This window comes from Fusarium graminearum, chromosome 4, assembly GCF_000240135.3.
Source record: "Fusarium graminearum PH-1 chromosome 4, whole genome shotgun sequence".
In the NCBI taxonomy this organism is placed as follows: domain Eukaryota; kingdom Fungi; phylum Ascomycota; class Sordariomycetes; order Hypocreales; family Nectriaceae; genus Fusarium; species Fusarium graminearum.
Genome location: NC_026477.1, coordinates 7,129,939 through 7,148,687, shown reverse-complemented (window position 1 = coordinate 7,148,687; position 18,749 = coordinate 7,129,939). Strand labels below are relative to the sequence as shown.

Here is an 18,749-nt window from a genome sequence, read left to right as displayed (position 1 = left end):
ACAGTCGTATTGATACCGTAGATGTTTCAATCCATTGATTGGAGACTCTAGCTTGGGTGGTAAACCGTGAATAGGAAGTCAAAAATAAATTGGCAGGTCTGTTGAACAGGCCTCAAAGGTAATCATGAGACTCGTCAATAAAATTTTGAGGGACAAACAGCGTGACAATGGTCTATGCATGCATGTGCTTTACTAGACTCTGTTGCGCAAAAATGATCTGCAGGATAAACGGCGTCTGAGCTGGTAGGTTGGCCCAACAAGTACAAGAGGCACCGTAACATGAAATTTGTACAAAGGACTGGACGACAAGTCAAATACTTGTGGTTAACATGACTAAAGCATAATATCAGTTACTAATTAAATAATTAAAAATGCTAAGATTATGATTGAGTTTTCATAAACCTTTATACAAACATCTTTACTTTATCGGCTGTCAGAGTCGTTTAATTTTGTTATTTTCTAATTACATTATTCAGGGTAGCATCAATGCCAAAACGGTATCTCTCACAATAAAACGGAGGTAGACTGTTCAAACGGCGTAAGCACCGAGCATTAACCGATCTAGTGCGCCATTGAGATAGAGCTCCCCTGGTCTAACTCAGCCAAGTGGACAAGTCTTCGTCACAGGTAGGAGCTGATGGAGCTAATCCTAAAGAGGGAAAGGCGTTGGCTCCCGATTCTTGGGGCCACCTAGAAATTATCTCTACCTACCTGTAACCAGTCAGCCAGCAGCCAGCAGCACCAACCAGCCTTGCTACCTAGACCTAGACCTAGAGCTGTGAAAATCCACCTCCCCGTGATTGCCTCCCTGTCTTCAATTCCTCATCATCACCTCTTTTGATACCCATTCATACCCTCTCCTCGAGCTCTATTCCCGCCAACAGAGCTTTTATCCTCCTCGCCCGCGCCATTACCCGACTACGCGAATACCCCGATCGATTCCGAGCGCATAGAATCAGTTGATTGATAGAATGGCTGCTGTGAGTGCTACCTCAATGACATGGCCCCTTCTATTATCTGTGATTTGCCCATCCACCTCGCACTGCACATGGGCTTTTTCAAGCAACCTCCAACTTCGCGCCATTTGCAACACCTTGCTGGATAATCTGAGATCGAGTTTACCCTGTTCGCATCATTCCAACGGCTTTGCTATTTCACATGCGTTCTCCCCGCTCGCGTGTTGTTTCGCCGTTGCGCCCCCGTTGGTTGGCCTCAACCTTGAAATCAGCAACTCCACGTCACTATGAACCTCTGGACGAGTGTCGTCATATCGGCCGCACGATAGCATTGATGGGAACAATAAGCTAATCAAAGTCAAATAGCAGCGACCGTACAATAACACGGGTTCAGGCTACCTCCCGAACGGTGCGACCGGCGGTCTACCTCCCACCGGTGCCGCACCACTCTTGCCAAACCAGGGCCGCGTTCTCCAGACTGGCCCTCTAAGGGTTCTGTGCATTGCCGATGTTCGAGGTCAGTAACTATAAAGAGCTTAAATGAACGAGCGCTAAATACTGTTATAGGAAACTTGAGATCCCTCAACGATCTTGCGAAGCAGGCCCGAGCCGACCACATCATCCACACTGGTGATTTCGGTTTTTACGACGACACTTCCTTGGAGCGAATCGCCGAGAAGACCCTCAAGCATGTTGCTCAGTACTCTCCTTTGATTTCCGAGCCCGTCAAGAAGGCTATCCAACAAGGTGGCCCCGGCCCTGTCAAGAATCGGTTCCCCCCTAATGAGCTTCCGCTCTCCGAGTTGCCCCTCCTCATCAGCGGCGAGGTCAAGCTTGATGTTCCTGTCTACACTGTCTGGGGTGCCTGCGAAGATGTCCGAGTATTGGAAAAGTTCCGAACAGGCGAGTATAAGGTACCTAACCTGCACATTATTGATGAGGCTCGATCAATGCTACTGGAGGTTGGCGGTGTCAAACTACGACTGCTTGGTCTTGGCGGTGCTGTTGTCATGCACAAGCTGTTCGATAACGGTGAAGGCCGCACTACTATTGCTGGTGGCCAGGGAACTATGTGGACGACTCTCCTGCAAATGGGCGAGCTTGTCGACACCGCTCACCGTGTTTACGACCCTACCGAAACCCGCATCTTTGTCACCCATGCCTCCCCAGCTCGTGAGGGTATCCTGAACCAGCTTTCAGTAACCCTCAAGGCCGACTTTTCCATCTCTGCCGGACTTCACTTCCGATATGGCAGCTCTTATAACGAGTTCAGCGTCAACCCTACTCTCGACCATTACCGAGGCAAGCTTGCCGCCTCCAAGGCTTCTTTCAATGACGTGTGGGAGACAGTCAAGGGTGAAGTGGAACCTGCCATTCAACAGAATGAGGCTCAGCAGAACCTCTTGAAGAACGCCCTCCAGATCGTTGAGAAGATGCCTACCACCGCTGCTGGCGGAAACCCCTTTGGCGGCCCTGTTGCTGGCCAGGCTTCTCTTGGACAGGTCGACGAGAGTGCTTTCAAGAACATGTGGAACTTTAACCTTGCTGATGCTGCTTTCGGTTACCTGGTCCTCGAGATCCAGGATGGCCGTATCGGTACAGAGATGCGGGCTCAAGGCTTCAACTTCTCCCACCGAGGTGCCAAGCAGCAGCCCGGCGTCCCTCCCACTACAGCTGGCCCAGCTGGCATTCCCTCGCCCGCCCCTCCCTCTACCCAGTCTAGCGCTCCCCCTCCTACCAGCAGACAGCCCTCAGCAGTTCAGGCTAAGCCTGCCGTCGCGACCCCTCTCCCTGGCCCCCCCAAACCCGCGACCCCTCAGCCTGCCCCAACCTCAAGCAGTCCTGCTCTGTCCGCCAATAACAAGGAGACAGAGAAGACCTCAGCCTCGGCTGGTGCTAATGGCTCAGCCCATGCTCCCGAACGTGTCTCTTCTCCCGCCCCCAAGACGCCCGCCTCCGACATTATTGGACTCTTCATTATGAATGTTAGCACCGAGGAGCAATGTCGAGACCTTTTCAACGACGAGGACAAGCACAAGATCTTGAAGGTTGACAAGTGGGGTAACTCCAACAAGGTCGTTCAATTCAAGACAATTGAAGACCGCGACGCTGCCCTGGACAGACTTCCCGATGATGTGAAGACTCGGACTCAAGAGGACCGATCTAAGCCTCTGGTCAAGGTCTTCCAACACCGCGAAAACAAGACATACGCCAACCGAGGCGGAGCTGGTAACTGGGGTGCCAGTGGACGCGGCGGAGCCACCAACACCAGCGGCTACCGTAGTGCAGGAGGCGCCAGTGACTCTGAATCCAACCGACGTGGTGGCCGAGGTGGCCGCGGCCGAGGCGGAGATCGCGGTGGTCGCGGTGGACGTGGACGAGGCGGCCTCAAGGGAGACACATCATCTCCTGCTGCCGCTCCCTCAACACCCGCTGCCGAATAATACCATACTCAAGACCGGAATGTCGTTACAGACTCTTTGTAAGGCCATGACTTATGACCGTGGCCTTGTTACTTAAACTTGCCACTTTTTTTTCTGGCATCACCTATTTGTCTCGCCTTTGCCTGAATTGGCAATGGCGCAAGAGACAGGAAAACCGAGAGACGTTCCAACGCCCTCGTTTTTATGTATCGTGTACCTAATGAGATTTCGAAACCACTTGCCCTTATATCGAGGGCGTGGCTTTAGTTTTGACATGTACGGAGTTCAGTTGCGAAGAGAATTTAAAAAATATCGTTCTGGGCCCTGAACGCACGTCATGGACGTGGATGTGCTGATGATGTTCATGGGAGGCGGGGTTAGGGGATAGGGTCGAGGGCGATTTGGAATGAATTAACTTCCTATTTATACACTGCCAGACTCTCTGGTTTACTACTCGCGATATATCGTGACTGCGATAGACTATTTTACAGACTAAATTACATTGCGTGCATGAGCCATCTTATACAGGCTTCATGCCCTTGTGAATAGCGGCAATGCCACCAGTAAGATCCTCATAACCCTCACCAGCGACAACAAAGCCGGCATCCTTGATCATGTCCCTGAACTGGGTTTGGCTGGGGAATCTTTCGATACTCTCAACCAGATATTGGTAACTGTCACGGTCACCAGCCACTAGTTGACCAATCAAGGGAATACCCTTGAAAGACCACTGCTTGTAGATAGTGTTGAAGATAGGGTGCTTGTCAACCTTTGAAAACTCGAGACAAGCGAACACACCACCAGGCTTGAGAACTCTGTGAGCCTCCTTCAGCGCAGCAGGGATGTTGGAGAAGTTGCGGATACCAAAGGCAACAGTGTAGAGGTCGAGAGAGTTGTCCTCGATCTGGGAAGGGAGGACTTCGGCATTGGCCTCTAGAAAAGAGAGAGCGGACTGGTGGGATGCGGGAAGGGCAAGAGAACGTTGGCGACCAACTCCCAGCATGTCCGGGTTGATGTCGGAGATGATAACGGAGACATTGGGATTGCAATTGAACTCGTGGGCGTGCTGAAGGTGGCGGAAAGCAATATCACCAGTTCCGCCAGCAACATCGAGAATGCGCTGTGCCTGTCCAGGGGGGTTCGTCGCACCAGGGTTCAAAGAAGAGATAAAGTAGTCTCTAAAAATCAATTGTTAGTATTGGGTTAGCAACATCATATTGGAGGTTTGACGTACTTCCATAGACGGTGAATACCCAAAGACATAAAATCATTCATCTTATCGTACGTCTCGGCAACACTGGTAAACACACCAGCAACACGCTGCTGCTTCTCGGCTTCGGTGACGGTCTCATAGCCAAAGTGGGTAGGTCGATCAGATGTAGGGGTTTGATAGTTCTTGCGGACAACGTTTGCGGAGGAAAAGGGTCGGACAAAAGTTTGAGAACATCTTGAAGGGTTCAATGAACGGGAAAAGCCTCGGAGAGCTGTACGGGAGGTCATTGTGATGGTACTTGGGGGCCTCGGAGGTGCTGGGAAGCTCTGGTTTGAAGTCAATTCGAAATCATACGAGGCTGAGAGATGGAACTTTGCTGGTGGGGCTATAGATGTGGCGCTACAGCCTTGTAGCCACAGTGGCGGTGTTGTCATCGATGTGTCGAGTTGGGGACGAGCCCAGAATGGATTCGTGATATATGACTTTGGTCTTACCTTTAGACTGTATCTCCAGAGTTGGCGACGGTAGAGTCGTCTTTATCGCGCTTCTCTTGAGTATGGGTGAAGATGGCGCGGACAAAGACCTGCACTTGGCTTCTCAGGTACAATGCGATACCAACAAAGACGACGAAGAGAGTGAGGAGAAGAAGTGCGATCGAAACAGCAGGCGGGACTGACATTGTTTCGCGATACGTGAAAGCTGGTAAAGACGATGCGACGAGATTTGGTGTTTTGGAATCACTGTTGCAGATGAGTGTAATGAAGATATCAAGATTGTTGTTTTATTAAATTCAGAATCTACATAGTTGGAAGTCAAGTAAGCAGTTTACGATGTCAACAAATGATGCATTTTGCTGGTTGCTATGGTGCGTATCATTTGGATTTTTTTTTGGCAGTGCCAGACAGCCGTTGACAGTTACAGACGTAAGAGAAGCCAAAGGGTCTAAAATTGGGATCCATATGGAGATCTGGAGTTTATCGTGATTGTGGGGTAACGATAAGGATTGCGGGGGAGGATAAGTAGGGGATCTTATGGATATCATGGGTTTCGTTGCTGGAATTTTGGAAAGTCGACTAACTGGACTACCAAGAGTGTCTTCTTTAAACATCATGGAAGGCCCTGAGAAGTAACCAATGGGGTTGCCGAAATAGTAGCAAGCCTCTAGAGTCAATTGTTGGCTGAAGGTGCCGAGTATCGTCAAACCACGGCTTATTTACATCTCGGCTCATACGGTTGGTGTCGGCTCAGGATGACGTCGCTTCCTCACGGTATCAGACATGGCAACCCCTCGGTAATACACTCTGCTATCTATCTTACCGTGTTATTGGGTTCTAGCCATCTGAATAAAAGAAAACATAGCCCAGATCTCAATTGAATCTCAATCAAACAAGCACATACACATCCATCATGAAGTCTCGAGCTCTACATCAGGTCGCCCTAAGGAGAGCCATCCTCTCCAGACCGCATGTAACACCCCTTGCTATTCGATCAGCGAGCAGCGTATCGCAGCGACCTAATTCGAACTTTGTCTCGTTCCCCGGTGCATTGAAGAGTGCATTCACAAGCAACCTCAAATTCGAATCTCCCGAGTCATATCCTGCATTGTCGACATACCGCGTTGTAGACCAGCATGGAGTAGTTGTGGATGAATCGTTCAAGCCAGATATCTCCAATGAGGAGGTTATCCGCCTCTATAAAGATATGGTGTTTATCTCGATTATGGATCTGATAATGTTTGATGCGCAAAGACAAGGGCGACTCAGCTTTTACATGGTGAGCGCGGGCGAGGAGGCTGTCAGTATTGGCAGCTCAAGCGTGCTGGATCGAGAGGATGTCATGTTTACGCAATATCGAGAGCAAGGCGTGTTCAAGGAGCGAGGTTTCACAGCAAAGGACTTTATGGGTCAATTATTTGGCAACGTACGGGATCCAAGTCGAGGACGCAGTATGCCTGTTCACTATGGAAGCAAAGAGTTGAATATTGTGAGTATTCCCTGGTTCAGAACAAAGAAGCACAGGCTAACATGATGACAAGCACTCCGTTTCATCACCATTAGCGACACAACTTCCCCATGCATCAGGGGCTGCATATGCTCTAAAGATGCAAAAACTCCAGAACCCGAGTTCCAAGGCTCGAGTGGCTGTGGCATACTTTGGTGAAGGCGCTGCGAGTGAAGGAGATTTCCACGCTGCTCTCAACATTGCAGCTACGCGAGCTTGTCCTGCTATCTTCATCTGCCGAAACAACGGATACGCCATTTCAACACCTACGCTAGATCAGTACCGCGGTGATGGTATTGCCAGTCGAGGTATTGGTTACGGCATTGACACTATCCGTGTCGACGGTAACGATATCTGGGCAGTCCGAGAAGTCGTGAAGAAGGCCCGCGAAATGGCCCTCGAGGACGGTGGCAAGCCAATCCTAATCGAGGCCATGACCTACCGTGTCTCACACCACAGCACATCCGACGACTCATTCGCTTACCGCGCACGCGTCGAGGTTGAGGACTGGAAGCGCCGCGATAACCCCATCACACGTCTACGCAAGTGGATGGAGGCTCAGGGGATCTGGGACGAGGCCAAGGAGAAGGAGGCCCGGACTGATCTGCGAAAGGAGATCCTCAAGGCGTTTAGCGAGGCGGAGCGGGAGAAGAAGCCACCGATGCGAAGCATGTTTGAGGATATGTACGAGGAGATGACGGATGACTTGAAGGCTCAGATGAAGGAGCTCAAGGAGATGTTGGACAAGTACCCTGAGGAGTATGATGTTTCTGAGTTTGAGGGTGGCAAGGATACGTTGAAGCCATAGTGATGGTGATTAATATTGGATAATATGTCATTCATAGTTAAATGAAAAAAATCAAACAAAAAATTCTTCGTCGGGCTGACTGAAGTGTCAGTTCGTTCAACAGTTTCACTCATCATAGCTCAATGTGCCTTGTCCTTTCAAATGCATAACTTTACCGACGAGTATTGAACCAACACATTAGAACATCACCTTAGTGAAAATTTGTAAATATAGAAGGGAAAATATTCTTCTTCTTCCTTTTTTTCTCTTTAAACGTGGAAAGTGTTTAGGGAAGGGGGGGAGTCGATATTGAACTTCAGAAATAGCAATATCCTCAAAGCAAAATGAATGCCGTCCACTATTATCATGTAGAGTGTTGTGTCCGCATTAGACTTTTGAAATCGTGAAAAATTACCCCACGCATAATGCCGTTGAGAAATTCGAATAAGATGATTAGTGGAAATTTAGATAATAAGCTTTTATTTAACATAAAACTGCTGCTTGATGGCAGTGATACACCTATAATTGCATACTGTTGAATGGTCATATATTTGAAGATGGGGAAATGCTACCAGTATCGAAATGACTCATTCAGATATCTCTAAATAACGGGAACAGATGGAATATAACGCCTTGTTCTGATAGCGGCTTGCACCAACCGCCTTGAATCCGTTCCATGGATTTCGACTTGTTATATAGGTAGGGTGAGTTGAGGCTCTATCATCTGGCCGTGCAATATCCGATGTTGATGACTGCATGTTTTAGCGTCAACTGCAGTGGGTTTGTAAGGGGCGTGATGGATGCCGCTACAAATGAAGCTAAGCGGGCCGCTCCACAATGCAAGATCTCTCGCAGCTGCACCTTGATAATGTTATGAATGGGAAAAGTCAGCTTTGGGACGCGTGCATGGCATCATCAGATCAGGGCATGGCTGACTCAAGATGATGGTAATGACGTCCATCAACAAGAAAAGAAAGTGGGTGTATTGAATTATTCATCAACTGGAGCATAAGCAAAAACTCTGAAACTCTATGGAGAAGACACGCTCATGTTGGCTACGACTTTGCCTTGTGATATTGGATCCCATGCTCCATCTTTCTTAGTCGTGATAAACAAAGGCAGGCCTGCCCCTCCTCTGTCTGATATCTGAAGCCTGAACCTGGCACAGTGCACGTTTGCAGTTAATGAGGTGGATTTGGGACGATTCACAGTGTTTCCTGGGCGTGTCTTGTTTAACACAGACGCAGAGTTATTGGACAGACGACAAGAAAAGACCCCAGCTTTGCTGCAAACGTGGGTAGTAGCGCTGTAGGTGGCCTCTGCTAGGACGTCCTCCAGGGCCGCAGATATAGTGGAGTCGACACCACCTCACACACGTCAACCGTTTAACCATGAGGCGCCCATCCATCCATACATCAACCTCCCTCAGACCCGACTCGTATCTGTAAACCCAAAAACACCACTTACTTTCCTCATCCTTCTGCCTTGTTCTCTCCTGCAGAGTGGCACTGGTTTGATCGAGACCTGTATCCTGTAACTTCAAGTCTTCCCTTCATCCATCGCAAATTGAACCGCACACCTAAGCAAACTATCCCCTCACCGTAACTAACCATCCCGCTCTGTCCACTTCCGTCTCATCATTTGTCTATCGCCTTGCTCGACATCGGAGAGAGGAATCACGACCCCGCCGCGCTCGCGCCCGCCCACTACCCTCCTGATGGCGTAGGTCGTCTGGGCATGGCAGAACGAACATCGGCAGGTGATAACGAAGTGCGACTTCCTTCTTCTACCTCGACAACATCGACTGCTACTTTCTTACCCGCTACCGCCACTACAGCTACAGGTCCCCAGAGGTAGGGCCAACCCTTTTTAGCCATCTTCAATCCTTGATCTTCTTATCTGCCACTTCACCTCACTTTTTCCTTCATTCACCTTGTATTATCCGTCATCGCCTTGCGCAGCAGTCACCGCATCATTCACACTTGCCTTCGCCCACACAAGAACGGAAACGGGAACGGCTTCAGCACCCTCGTCATCCCAGCACTGACCGACACTGGCCGTCGTTGTCGTTGGCGTTGGGCTCGTGGTTGCTTTACTGCGTTGCTGATTCACGAATATTCGAGACAATAACTCCATTTACCCTTCCCACCCAAGTCGCCGATCCGTCCGTAGTCAATCGCTGCTTTCATATCTGTGTTTAATGGTCCGCCTGGTGCTTGGCCTATTGGTTGAAAACCTACGACCTACAACCGTTTGCTAAGCCTTCGGATATCTACCCTCGACCAGGGAAGAACCCAGGCGACCACAAGCAAACAAACATTTATCTCTGAAGCAATTGGCTTTCGGTCGCGGCTCGTGCTTGTGCTTCCCTCACCTCATCTCCCTTTCATCTTCTTCGTGCAACACATGCCGGCCACACCTTTGACACTTCCTTAATCTGCTTTTTCTTCCAGATGCATCGTCAGTACAAAGCTTACGACAATTATGTCTTCTAGAATCACCAGATCTTCGGCCCGTCAAGCAGCGAGTCAGGCAGCCCAAACCAACGATTTTGCTCCTGCCGCTGCTGACGTCCCGACCACCGCAGCCTCCTCTACCCCAGCCTCACGCAAGCGAAAAGGGCTCGCTACCGAGAAGAGCCCCAACACCGCATTGTCATCCGGATCTTCAGGTCGACGGTCCAAGAGACAAAAGATTCCCGAAGCGGCTCCTCCCTCCACCAACAATAACAATCACCAACCAGCACCTAGAGCCAGGCGAAAGGGAAAACCCGCCGCAGAGATGGATAGCCCAGAGTAAGTGTTGAACGCCAGCTGGTTCAAGTCGGTCATTTGGAAGCAACATGCTAAAAGTCTATCAGAAACAACAGGCCCGGATCTGCGAATCCCGCCGAATCCTCTATTACTTCCGGTTCTTCCAGCCGAAAATCCAGTCGCTCCAAGAAGCCCACTGGATCTACACAAGGTTAGTGAGAAACATGGAAGCCTGGCGAACAACCGCAGAACTAACCATGAACCCAGAGTCAGCACAAGGCTCGACCCTAACCACACGAAGATCGAAACGAAACCTTGACAGCGCAGTCGATCAAGATACGCCAATGACGGGCACCGACGAAAATAGAGACCCGGGACCACCGCCACCTCCTCCCCCTCCCGTTGACCACGACGACGATGACGATAGTGAAGAAAACGATGACGATGACGACGAGGAAGGATCACGAAGATACGACGATGATGATGACGACGATGATCCCTTTGGCGGGTTCGGTGGCCCTCCTGGCAGTTTGGGTAGCACTTTGCGAGCGTTGACGGGGATGATGTCTGGCCTCACATCGCGATTCAGGGAGCTCCTTCACAATCTACGGGTAGACGACCTCTCTGTGCAGCTAATAGCTCTGCAGGAGCTTTCAGAGATTCTTCTAGTATCGAACGAGGACAATCTTACTGGCCATTTCTCGCCAGATGCATTCGTCAAGGAGCTGGTTACACTCATGAACAAGGAGGAAAGCCCCGAGATAATGCTGCTAGCTTGTCGGTCTCTAGCAAACTTGATGGAGGCTTTGCCCGCCAGTGTTGCAAACGTCGTATATGGAAACGCCGTTCCCGTACTGTGCCAAAAGCTCCTCGAAATATCCTTTATCGATCTGGCCGAACAGGCTCTCAGCACGCTGGAAAAGATTTCGGTCGAGTATCCTACAAGCATCGTTCGGGAGGGAGGACTTACTGCGTGCCTTTCATACCTCGATTTCTTTGCCACGGGCACTCAACGAACCGCTGTCACGACCGCCGCCAACTGTTGTCGCAACATTCCCGAGGATTCCTTCCCAGTTGTGCGGGATGTTATGCCCACACTTCTTAACGTTCTCAATAGTAACGATCAGCGTGTTGTCGAGCAGGCCTCGCTCTGTGTGTCGGGTATAGTGGAGAGCTTCAAATACCACCCTCACAAGCTTGAGGAACTTGTCAGCGTGAATCTTCTTCGTGGCGTGCTGCGTCTTCTGGTTCCTGGCACTACCAACATGATTAGCTCTAGCATCCATACTCAATTCCTTCGGGTTTTGGCTTTCACTGCGCGAGCCAGTCCTCGCCTTTCTGCCGAGCTTTTCAAGCTCAACGTGGTGGAGACACTGTACCAGATTCTGACAGGAGTATCACCACCAAGTGGTACTGAGGATGTCGCCTCAAAGCTGGATAGCGTTGTAATCATGCAGGCCCTTATTCACCGTCCCCGAGAGCAAATCATCGAAACCCTCAATGTCATTTGCGAACTTCTTCCTAACTTGCCGCGGAACGCCGACCCTTCTTTCGGAGACTTCGTCGAGCTTATCGCTTCTACAGAGCCGCCACACCCAGTATCCAGTGGAGGACGAAACCGCAGGACCACAAACGAGAAACGTATCGAGCTTTTGGAAGATTGCAAAGACGAAGTCCGTCGGTTTGCTCTTATCATCTTTCCTACTTTGACGGACGCCTTCTCTAGTACTGTCAACTTGAGTGTCCGCCAAAAGGTACTTACAGCGCAGCTCAAGATGCTCTCCAACCTCGACGAAGACATCCTGGTAGAGGCTTTGACTCCTGTTCCCTACGCGTCCTTCCTCGCCTCTATTCTTTCGCAACAGGATCATGCATCTCTCGTCATGCTTGGACTCCAAGCAGCCGAACTCTTGCTGAGCCGCCTCGACAAGATCTATCGCTACCAATTCTACCGCGAAGGCGTCTTCCTGGAAATCAACAAGATCGCCGAAGAGGAGGATCCAGTTGAACCAGAGCCGGAGAAGAACGAGAAGTTAGAGGGTGACGATGGACAAACCGCGGAACAAGAGAACGAACACTCTTCGGAGCATGAGTCTGAGCACGATGAAGATGAGGAGGATGAGGAACGCGAGTCATCTGACGACGACGAGGATGAGGACGAAGAGAATGATAACGAAAATGGCGAGGCAAACAACGATGACATGTCCCCTGTTAGCTCCCGAGGATCTACTGTGTCTCTCGAGGTTCCTCTTGGCCGCTATATCTCCGACGTTCGTTCAATGAAATCCCGAACCCGAGACGTTGCCAAGAAATTCTTGGAGACCCATGAAACCGAGGGCCACGGACAAGCGATGAAGGCAAAGGCCACAGCTATTCTTGATGCTTTGTCGGAGTTGGCTGGCGAGTTGGAGAGCTTCTATCTCAAGCGATCTACCGGAAACACTGTGGCCGATAAAGGGAAGGAACTTTTCGCGAAACTTGCATCATACTTCGATACAGACGTCCTGGAGAGTGTTACAAGCGCAGAGCTTCTGGCATCAGGCCTGGTCCGCGTCCTCCTTGAGATCTTCAGCAATCCTGACGAAGAACTAGCCCGGGCCGCTCAATCAACCTTCTTGGAAGTCTTCATGGCCTACACTGTTAAGTCAAAGCCCAAAACAGCGACTGCAGAGTCGCCAGCAACACCTTTCAGCGTCATGATTCACAAGCTTCAGGACTTGCTCAGTAGGTCAGAGCATTTTGAGGTTATCACGGTGCATCACAACACATTCGATGGAAACCACAGTAGCCCTGCCTCTATGCTAGGCAAGCAGATCAGACTTCGACTTGTTGCTGATGACGAACTTGAGGTACCCAAGCCTTACCGGAACATCATGGTGTCAATCCATGCCATTGCGACATTCAAGTCTTTGGACGACTACCTACGGCCGCGACTCAGCATCACTGATAGACCTCGTGGGTCCGCCCGTAGGGATGGAGTCGCTCGAGCACTTGCAGCAATGGCCAGCAGCGCCGGCTTTGCTGGTCTCCCTCTCAGTACCGCAGCAGCAGCCCGACTAGCTGCGGCCGATGCTGGAAACCCGTTCGCAGGCACTCCTCCAGTACCCCCGCCTCCTGCTGCCCCAACACCTTCAACTTCACGAACCCTCCGCAAGTCAAAGTCACAGGCTGCTCCTGCTACACCGGACCAGTCCGCTGGATCGTCTCGAGACAAAGGCTCACTCCGCCGATCCACAAGGCGACATGGCGCCGCCAGCACGCCACCGGCTCCCCGACCTCCTCCAGGTGATGACGAGGAGATGCAGGATACACTTGAGTGTGCTGACGAAAAGCAACTGACTGACGATGATGATATCGGAGAAAGCAGTGCACTGGATGCTATTGTCGGTGAGCTCGAAGATGACATGGAGGATGAATCGACTCCTGGTGACACTTCGGCTGTCAATATGGAGGTTGCCACTGGTGGCCATGTGACAGCACGCAAAGAAGACGGTACTCGTATTGCGACCCCGACCGCATCTGGGACGCCCAGTCGTGCCGGAGGAGCACCTGCCGGGGCTCACGGCACACCCACCCCAGCTGCGTCATCGTCAAGAGCCATGTCTTACGCCTCTGCTCTTCAGGCCGTACCCCAAGACTGGCATGTTGAGTTCAGTCTTGACAACAAGCTGATACCCAACGAGACCACCATTTATCGTGCTGTGCACACCTCAGCATCGAACTCGGATGAGCATGTCAGCCGAAGTATCTGGTCGACCATACATCCTATCAAGTTTAAACGAGTCCCTGGACCACCCCCCGCAGAAACTCTGTCGTTCACGTCCAATTCGGAAGCGGACGGCGAGGACGAGCACGGTATTCCTGCTTCACTCGCGAAACATCCCACAACATCGTCAATTTTGCGACTGTTGAATATCCTTCATGACCTCAACTCGAACATCGAGGATGTCTTGGTCGAGAAGAAGAACAGCGTCATCGGCCTCAATGTTGAGCCGCTGTCTCAATTTGTCAACACGAAACTCACGGCCAAGTTGAACCGCCAGTTGGAGGAGCCCTTGATTGTTGCTAGTAATTGTCTACCCAGCTGGGCAGAGGACCTTGCTCGCCTTTACCCCTTCCTCTTCCCATTTGAGACTCGGCATCTTTTCCTCCAGTCTACATCCTTTGGATATGCCCGGTCGATGACCAGGTGGCAGAACACTCAGTCAGCAGAAGAGAACCGAAGAGACCGAAACAATGAGCGACCATTCCTCGGCCGACTTCAGAGACAGAAGGTGAGGATATCTCGCCAAAAGATCTTGGAATCTGCGTTGAAGGTGATGGAGCTTTATGGTGCCTCCCAAAGTATTCTCGAGGTCGAGTATTTTGAGGAGGTGGGCACTGGCCTTGGTCCTACTCTCGAGTTCTACTCGACTGTTTCGAAAGAGTTCTCAAAGAAGAAGCTCAAACTGTGGCGCGAGGTTGATTCGAACGATTCGGACGAGTTTGTCTCTGGAGCCACTGGACTCTTCCCTCGACCCCAGAGTGACGAAGAGGCTGGAACACCAAATGGAGAGCGAATCTTGCACCTTTTCAAAATGCTTGGCAAGTTTGTCGCACGATCCATGATTGATTCGCGAATCATCGATCTTCACTTTAACCCCATCTTCTTCCGGATTGGAGATGCCATCACTGGAGTGAAGCCGTCACTGGGAGCTGTCAAGATTGTTGATCCTGGTCTGGCTCGCTCGCTGAAAGCCATCAAGCAGTTTTCTTTGGCCAAGAAGGAGATCGACGAGGACCCTAGCCGTACAGCTGCACAAAAGGTCGCCGATACAGAAAACATCACCATTGAAGGCGTTAAGCTCGATGACCTGTGCCTAGACTTTACTTTACCCGGATACCCGAATATCCAGCTGGAGGACAATGGCTCGCAAAAACGGGTCACTATTGACAACGTAGACACTTACCTAGAGAAGGTTATCGATATGACCCTCGGTTCTGGTGTTCGCCGCCAAGTTGACGCTTTCCGCGCTGGATTTTCACAAGTCTTCCCTTACTCAGCACTCAGTGCTTTTACACCAGACGAGCTTGTCACCCTGTTTGGTCGCGTTGACGAGGACTGGTCTCTAGAGAGTGCGTATACCCTTACATCATTGTGTGATCTTGCTAACATACCACTAGCTCTACTCGATTCTATCAAGGCTGATCATGGCTACAACATGGATAGCAAGACTGTGAAGAATTTGCTTCATACTATGAGTCAATTCAACGCATCAGAGCGCCGAGACTTTTTACAGTTCACGACCGGAAGCCCCAAGCTTCCTATCGGAGGTATGTACAGCCCACACATAATTAGCAATCGGTTTCTAACTTTCTGTAGGATTTAAGTCTTTGACACCAATGTTCACTGTCGTCTGCAAGCCCAGCGAAGAGCCATATACGTCTGATGACTATCTACCCAGTGTCATGACATGTGTCAACTATCTGAAGCTCCCAGATTACTCTACCGTTGAGGCCATGAAGAAACAACTCTCGACAGCAGTCAAGGAAGGTCAGGGAGCATTCCATCTGTCTTAGATTGGTCTACTTTGTGGGACACTGGATGGCATGGTGCCATACGCCGTTGATCTTGTTTACTTCGACGACTTGGCAGCAAAAGTTTCCATTTTCGCTTTACGCCCTGATGAAACGATACCGCGATGGACTGGGATGATGGAATTAGACAGGGCGTCGTTTTTTGTGTCTACAGAAACACAATATTGCATGGCTTGAGGACTGGCGTTGGACTTTTATCTTCTTTTGATGACAATTGCTGGGATGCGCATGGCAACCTTTTGAAGTCTTTTCTTTCCCATGGTTCAATGAATGGACGGGAAAGCATACTGTTGTTAAAATATCACCCTTGAGCAGAGCAACCGGATATGAAATTGTGTTTGAGCCAACCTTGTGTCACACGGTGAGTGAATATGTCAGTGATGTTTGTTCATGTTATTAATATGCACGTTTCCTATGTTTACCCCAACACCAAGCCTGCGTTTCGTAAATACATTTCCAAGACGTGAATCCATGTCTATCTATTATCGTTGCCATTATCGTCAGATAGGCTGTAGTTTAACTTAATGTAGTCTCACTGCGCACCTGTCACTTGTGTTCAAAAAGGGTTGTTATTCCACCTTGTGATATGGTGGTGTAACTTGTCATCTACTAATGATGAATACCCGCCCGATATGTCAATACTTAGGACAACGACACTTCTCTTTTTAGGGGAATGCTGTAGCGATAGGTGCGTTTCTATTCTTATTGTTATGTGTATGTCATGCCATATTTGAAGTGATATGTTCGCTTTGGCGTTTATTAGAATGGTGTGTGGCCAACTTCGCCTTTCCGCTAGGTGATTGATTTATATATCCATCCCAACCAACTGCTCTAATATTATCCACCAGCATCCCTCTTTCTTCATCCCAACTTCATCTATCAATACAACCTCCGTATCCATTTCGATATTATCCAGAAATATGCCTTCTGCATTTACATCAATTCCATTCCATTCCATCAGCAAATCATCTCATAAACCCCAAGCAATTCCAAACCATCATCATCTTCTGAGCTGGATCCGTTCTATGCAGAAATAGACGCGTTAGTTTCTCTCCATCTCGGGTCCATCTTTCATTGTTCTGTGACATCGCGCTGACATACCCTACTCTTGCCACAGGGCTTACTTTGTTTAATTTGGCGAAAATCATCGTTCAAGTGTAGCCTGAGCGAGACTCAAAGACTAGAAGGGTCCCATCTTTGGTAGTTAGAGAACTCTATTCACGTTCAAGTCCGTAGCCACTCGATCGAAAACTTGCTTTGCGTCCACAGCTGTACACATGGTCAGCAAATCTCAGGTCCGCAAGGGCACTAACAAATGACTTACAGGTTTGCCTGAAGGACCTGGTATGTGTTTCAACGAGGTCACGTTGGTGACCTGTAGTAGCGCATAGATTCAGGATGGTGGTGCAGTCTCGATACTGTTGTCGTGTGTACCGTGGCAGATGCATGTAAGAGGCATAACGCTGACTCAGTTGCATGCCGGTGGGCATGGAAAATTGAACGTGTCATGATCTGTCTGCTAGCATAGTTCATCCACCAACCATAGCAACATACCTTCATACTCAGTGACCCTTGATCCTGGCTCCCATCTCCTCCAATACTACGTCCTTGACCCTGATGATAAATTCATCGTCATCCTTTCCACGCTCAACAAAGTCCATCCTGTTTTCCAAATCCGCGATATTATCGCGTATGTCGACCAATTCTACGTCCTGACTGTCATCCGCATTGACTTGCGCTTGTCGCAGGCTAGCCACTTCTGAATCCAGCTCCTCGTATTTCTTCTGCAATGAGGCATGTTGCTCTTGCAGTTGAGCTATCTCGGTGCGTAACTCTTGGTTCATTCGTATTAGGGAAGGAGTCTGGGCATCATGCAGGGTTTGTCGGTTAAGCATCGTCTTAAGTTGCTCTAACCTATTCCAAATTGCCTTGGAATCGGTGATTGATGCTTGACCTTGTTTGCGCTTTCGTGGGGGAGCATTTGGCGAATTCAGGATTGCAGATTCGTTGTATGGGGCATCATTCGGTTTGGGCGACGCGGCGGTTTTATACGATGGAGGCAATGGTGCTCGAGGGGTGATAGACTTGGCACCCTTGCCGCCAAACATTTGAGAAATGTTATAGGCTGGGTCATGGCACGGATATAGCTTATGCTGTGTAATTGCTGTACTAATAGACTGGCGTTGCTCGGCAGACAGTGAAGAGTTTGGGATATAAATATGTAGATTTGATACCTGGATTAATTTGGCAAGGTAATCAGGGATTATTCCCGACTGTCGCCTGGCTACCCCGACTGGATCCTGGATAAGGCTGGGGATAAGAATGGTAACACTGTCTCTGAGTCAAAACTCAAGATATTCCGCGGAATCGAATAGCCCCTTGACTTCATTAGGGAGGTCTGTTTTGGTGGAAAAATCGAGAGAGATAATCGATCGGGGGTCGATACGGACATGGATTGTCCCCCTTGTGTCGGTTTTCGTCTTGTATCTGAAGGGGATAGATATGTCGAAAAAGGCAGAATTCCCTTCGATGTGTAATGTGAATTTTATGGCCATGTGCTCTGGATCAGGCTTAACAAGCAACCGCATCGCGTCATCATCGTGGTACTCCATTGCAACTGTAACAGCCTCGAGATCGATTAAAGTCGTCGCCATAGTAAGGAACAAACGGCCTACCGATTGAATTAGCAAAACACAGTAGAAGGGGACTTAGCTGCAATAAAACCTCCAACGAACAACAAAGAGCTATAGCAAGCCGGCCTCGCTGCCAGGCGACCTGTGACCTCCAGCCGAGCTGCGAATCCGAGCAGGCCCCTTCCCACAACCCCCGGCTATTCCAGCAAAGATGGCGATCAATCGCGCGCATTCGCGTGGGTATAGTCCGGAATTTTATAAAGGTGTGGCGCCAAGTGCAGGCTTGTTATAGATTGCGAACGTTGGGGTTAAGAAAGTAACGGCGGTGTTGGTGATAAAGTCAATATTATGAAGAAGGGAGGAATGCAGAGGAGGTGAGTGCTAGGGAGGAGAACGTAAAAGAGAT

At 49.8% G+C, this 18,749-nt stretch overlaps 7 protein-coding genes across 7 annotated transcripts; 3 read left to right on the top strand and 4 right to left on the bottom strand.

Annotated features, from left to right (window-relative positions):
* Positions 1-971: 971 nt before the first annotated feature.
* Positions 972-3,583, top strand: FGSG_09238 (uncharacterized protein; the record flags this gene model as incomplete). The annotated part of the gene is made up of 3 exons (XM_011330234.1): positions 972-980; positions 1,326-1,473; positions 1,524-3,583. 3 exons carry the CDS (start codon positions 972-974, stop codon positions 3,398-3,400), a joined length of 2,034 nt encoding a protein of 677 aa, XP_011328536.1. The 3' UTR covers positions 3,401-3,583.
* Positions 3,584-3,899: 316 nt separating this feature from the next.
* On the bottom strand, positions 3,900-4,879 carry FGSG_09239 (ubiquinone/menaquinone biosynthesis methyltransferase ubiE; the record flags this gene model as incomplete). Its single annotated transcript, XM_011330233.1, has 2 exons — positions 3,900-4,557; positions 4,614-4,879. The coding sequence occupies 2 exons, from the start codon at positions 4,877-4,879 to the stop codon at positions 3,900-3,902; spliced, it is 924 nt and encodes a 307-aa protein (XP_011328535.1).
* A 503-nt stretch (positions 4,880-5,382) lies between these two features.
* Positions 5,383-5,700, bottom strand: FGSG_13533 (uncharacterized protein; the record flags this gene model as incomplete). The annotated part of the gene is made up of 1 exon (XM_011330232.1): positions 5,383-5,700. The coding sequence occupies one exon, from the start codon at positions 5,698-5,700 to the stop codon at positions 5,383-5,385; it is 318 nt and encodes a 105-aa protein (XP_011328534.1).
* Positions 5,701-5,749: 49 nt separating this feature from the next.
* FGSG_09240 (2-oxoisovalerate dehydrogenase subunit alpha) lies at positions 5,750-7,477 on the top strand. Its single transcript, XM_011330231.1, has 2 exons — positions 5,750-6,575; positions 6,628-7,477. Exons 1-2 carry the CDS (start codon positions 6,000-6,002, stop codon positions 7,399-7,401), a joined length of 1,350 nt encoding a protein of 449 aa, XP_011328533.1. The 5' UTR covers positions 5,750-5,999; the 3' UTR covers positions 7,402-7,477.
* A 2,387-nt stretch (positions 7,478-9,864) lies between these two features.
* On the top strand, positions 9,865-15,692 carry FGSG_09241 (uncharacterized protein; the record flags this gene model as incomplete). The annotated part of the gene is made up of 4 exons (XM_011330230.1): positions 9,865-10,175; positions 10,250-10,344; positions 10,401-15,446; positions 15,496-15,692. 4 exons carry the CDS (start codon positions 9,865-9,867, stop codon positions 15,690-15,692), a joined length of 5,649 nt encoding a protein of 1,882 aa, XP_011328532.1.
* A 1,580-nt stretch (positions 15,693-17,272) lies between these two features.
* On the bottom strand, positions 17,273-17,818 carry FGSG_13534 (uncharacterized protein; the record flags this gene model as incomplete). The annotated part of the gene is made up of 1 exon (XM_011330229.1): positions 17,273-17,818. One exon carries the CDS (start codon positions 17,816-17,818, stop codon positions 17,273-17,275), a length of 546 nt encoding a protein of 181 aa, XP_011328531.1.
* Positions 17,819-18,052: 234 nt separating this feature from the next.
* Positions 18,053-18,364, bottom strand: FGSG_13535 (uncharacterized protein; the record flags this gene model as incomplete). The annotated part of the gene is made up of 1 exon (XM_011330228.1): positions 18,053-18,364. The coding sequence occupies one exon, from the start codon at positions 18,362-18,364 to the stop codon at positions 18,053-18,055; it is 312 nt and encodes a 103-aa protein (XP_011328530.1).
* Between the last annotated feature and the right edge of the window lie 385 nt (positions 18,365-18,749).